General features: G+C 45.5%; 1 protein-coding gene across 1 annotated transcript in view; it reads right to left on the reverse strand.

The window, feature by feature from the left end:
- Positions 1-2500, reverse strand: part of cwc22 (CWC22 spliceosome associated protein homolog) — an 81512-nt gene that overhangs the window by 44247 nt on the left and 34765 nt on the right. Inside the window, exon 13 of the mRNA XM_063213248.1 lies at positions 1665-1784. Coding sequence (XP_063069318.1) covers positions 1665-1784 — 120 coding nt within the window. The remainder of the gene's footprint in view (positions 1-1664; positions 1785-2500) is intronic.

Here is a 2500-nt window from a genome sequence, read left to right on the forward strand (position 1 = left end):
GGAACAAGCCCTCCACTCCACCCTGTACTGCCCTGCCCCCGAGTAGATGACTGCCCCTTTCCCCTTTCCCCGTTCACTGAGCTTTTTTCCCCCTACAAACTATGGGTGCATCCCAATATGTGACCTTGCCTCCTCCACTTGTGCTTGTCTCCTCGTCCCGCCTCCTGGCCCCTCCTCCGTGGAGAAAACGATAAAGTTTCCCAGCTGTCAGGATCGCCACAACAACTTTTGAGGGACTGTTTTTCATTCATCATCCCAATTGCAAATGAGAAAAAGACTTTACAATTGAGCTTTTGCAAGATATTGAAATATAATGCTGTTGTCAGTGATGTCATCATGACGAGAAGCAAGTGGAGGAGGCAAGTGGAGGAGGCAAGGTCCCATATTAAAACGCACTCTATGACTCAAGCGAAAGGGAGTTTTTCCTCACCCCTGATGCCACCAGGGGCCGCATCTGAGTGCCCAAGCTCTGTGTGACTATCTATGACTTATGCTAGGCCCAGCCACTATGGACCTTACGCATCTAAGAATCCTGGTCCTAACCTACGTTGACCTTATGACTCTACAATCTCTATCCATCTCTTCTTCCTCTGCCTTCCTGCTATTTCTGCCTCTCCTCTATACCTCTCCTTTTAAATCCATCTCTAACAAGCACTTTGAGTTACATGCCTTGTATGATACAGTGCTATACAAATACAATTGTTATTATTATTATTATTATTATTATTATTTTCCTCAGGCCGTGTCCTTCTAGTGACGCAAACACCTTCAGCGTTGCTTCTAGTCAGGCCAAGAGCAATACAAATATCGTTTCTGAGCTCCCGAAAAAGTGGGAAGTCCTCCTACTTTGTAGTCAAACATCCATTAGCAAGCCAAGGGAGGCAGGTCAACCATGCCGTTTGTTAATTGTTATACTCTTGGTCGGTCAGACCAATTCTCTAAGATATTTGAAAGCCGATGATAATCAGGCTACCTTTCCTCAACAATTTCCAACAACCACACGTCGCCGCTGTAAAGGCCACTTATGGGACCACATAGCCGGTTGGCTAATGTACTTGACCTCCTTCAAGGCAAAACTGGCCCCAACTGGGGTGATTATAAAGAGAAGTAGTCTCGTTCCAGTAGTGGGGCTTCGTTGAGAAAATTAGTTGAGCAGTTATTGACTAAAGGGCTAACGTTTTGCATAAATTTAATGAATCAATTAGTTGCCCTAAATAAACAGGGACTTCTCTACTGCCCTCTAACAGCAAGCACTGAAAGGTCACCAAAACGAATTACGGTAGCTCAAGTTCATATGCCAAAGATTACTGGGAGCCAAAATGTGTCCGTTTGTTATAAAGCAACACATGAAGTCCAGACAGACAGAAACCAACAAGTACATCCCTACAGGACACGTCTCGTATGAGTATATTATGAAACATGACATAAAATACAAAGACCGTAGTCATCATTAGACCGTTCCCTGTACAACAAAACATAACGAATAAATGAGTACTCGTACCTGCACTCAGGCAAATAAATGATTGAGTTGAATCCGAAAGTGCTCTCCTTGGCTTGCTTTTAAAGATACATTTCATGTGGAATTCAGCATCCAGTTCAATGAAAATGAATACAATGAATGGCTGAAGAGCGGAAATCAGCGAGTCTTCTTCACCCACGCATACCTGTGCCAGGTTCTACCCCCGCTTCCTCCTTCTCTTCATCATCGTCATCGTCGTCGTCATCATCGTCGTCACTACCATCGCCATCCTCCCCGGAATCACTGCTTCCTTCATCCAGGATCTCTGTTGGTAAGAAATACGAAAAAATAAGGAGCGTCAACCACCAGACCAAGTCACCCGCACCTCCTGCCCTACTCGTCCCCCCTTCATCCAACCCCAATATGCTCCATTGTTTTATGCAAGCATTCCCTTCTCTCCATGACCCCCCCTTGCAGGACCTCCACGACCCCCTTGGGGGTCCTAACCCCCTGGTTGGGAACCACTCATCTAAAGTTAGGGCAACCCTTTAGGACTGCACAATATATTAAACATGCATCGAAATCGCGATATCAACAGTGGCAATATGCGTATCACGAAAATGACTTAATTATCGCTAACAAGCAAAACATTTCTGTGCAGTCCAATCACTAGCAGCATATCAATAAAGGCGCATGAAGCCTGTCATGACCAAAGCCGCGTACCCCACAGAGACTGATTAATTAGTGATAAGACAAACACTCTGCTATATATCTAATAGAGATGCACCGGATCCTGATTTTTAGGATCCTGCCGGATACCGGATCCGGAACCGGATACCGGATCCTACGAAAGGGTTGAAACACATGGCCTACTCGCACAAGTGGGCCCATTTTATTACGTTGGCTCAAACTATTTTTTAGACTCATTGGCTTACTGCCACACTGCCTGCACTGGCCGCTTCCAAAGGGCTTTCACTCCATGCAGCAATTGGGGTTGTGAAAGACAGACTGAAAAACGTAGGCTAGAGATGCACCAAATCC

The sequence above is a fragment of the Engraulis encrasicolus genome, chromosome 13 (genome assembly GCF_034702125.1).
Source record: "Engraulis encrasicolus isolate BLACKSEA-1 chromosome 13, IST_EnEncr_1.0, whole genome shotgun sequence".
NCBI classification, from domain to species: Eukaryota; Metazoa; Chordata; class Actinopteri; order Clupeiformes; family Engraulidae; genus Engraulis; species Engraulis encrasicolus.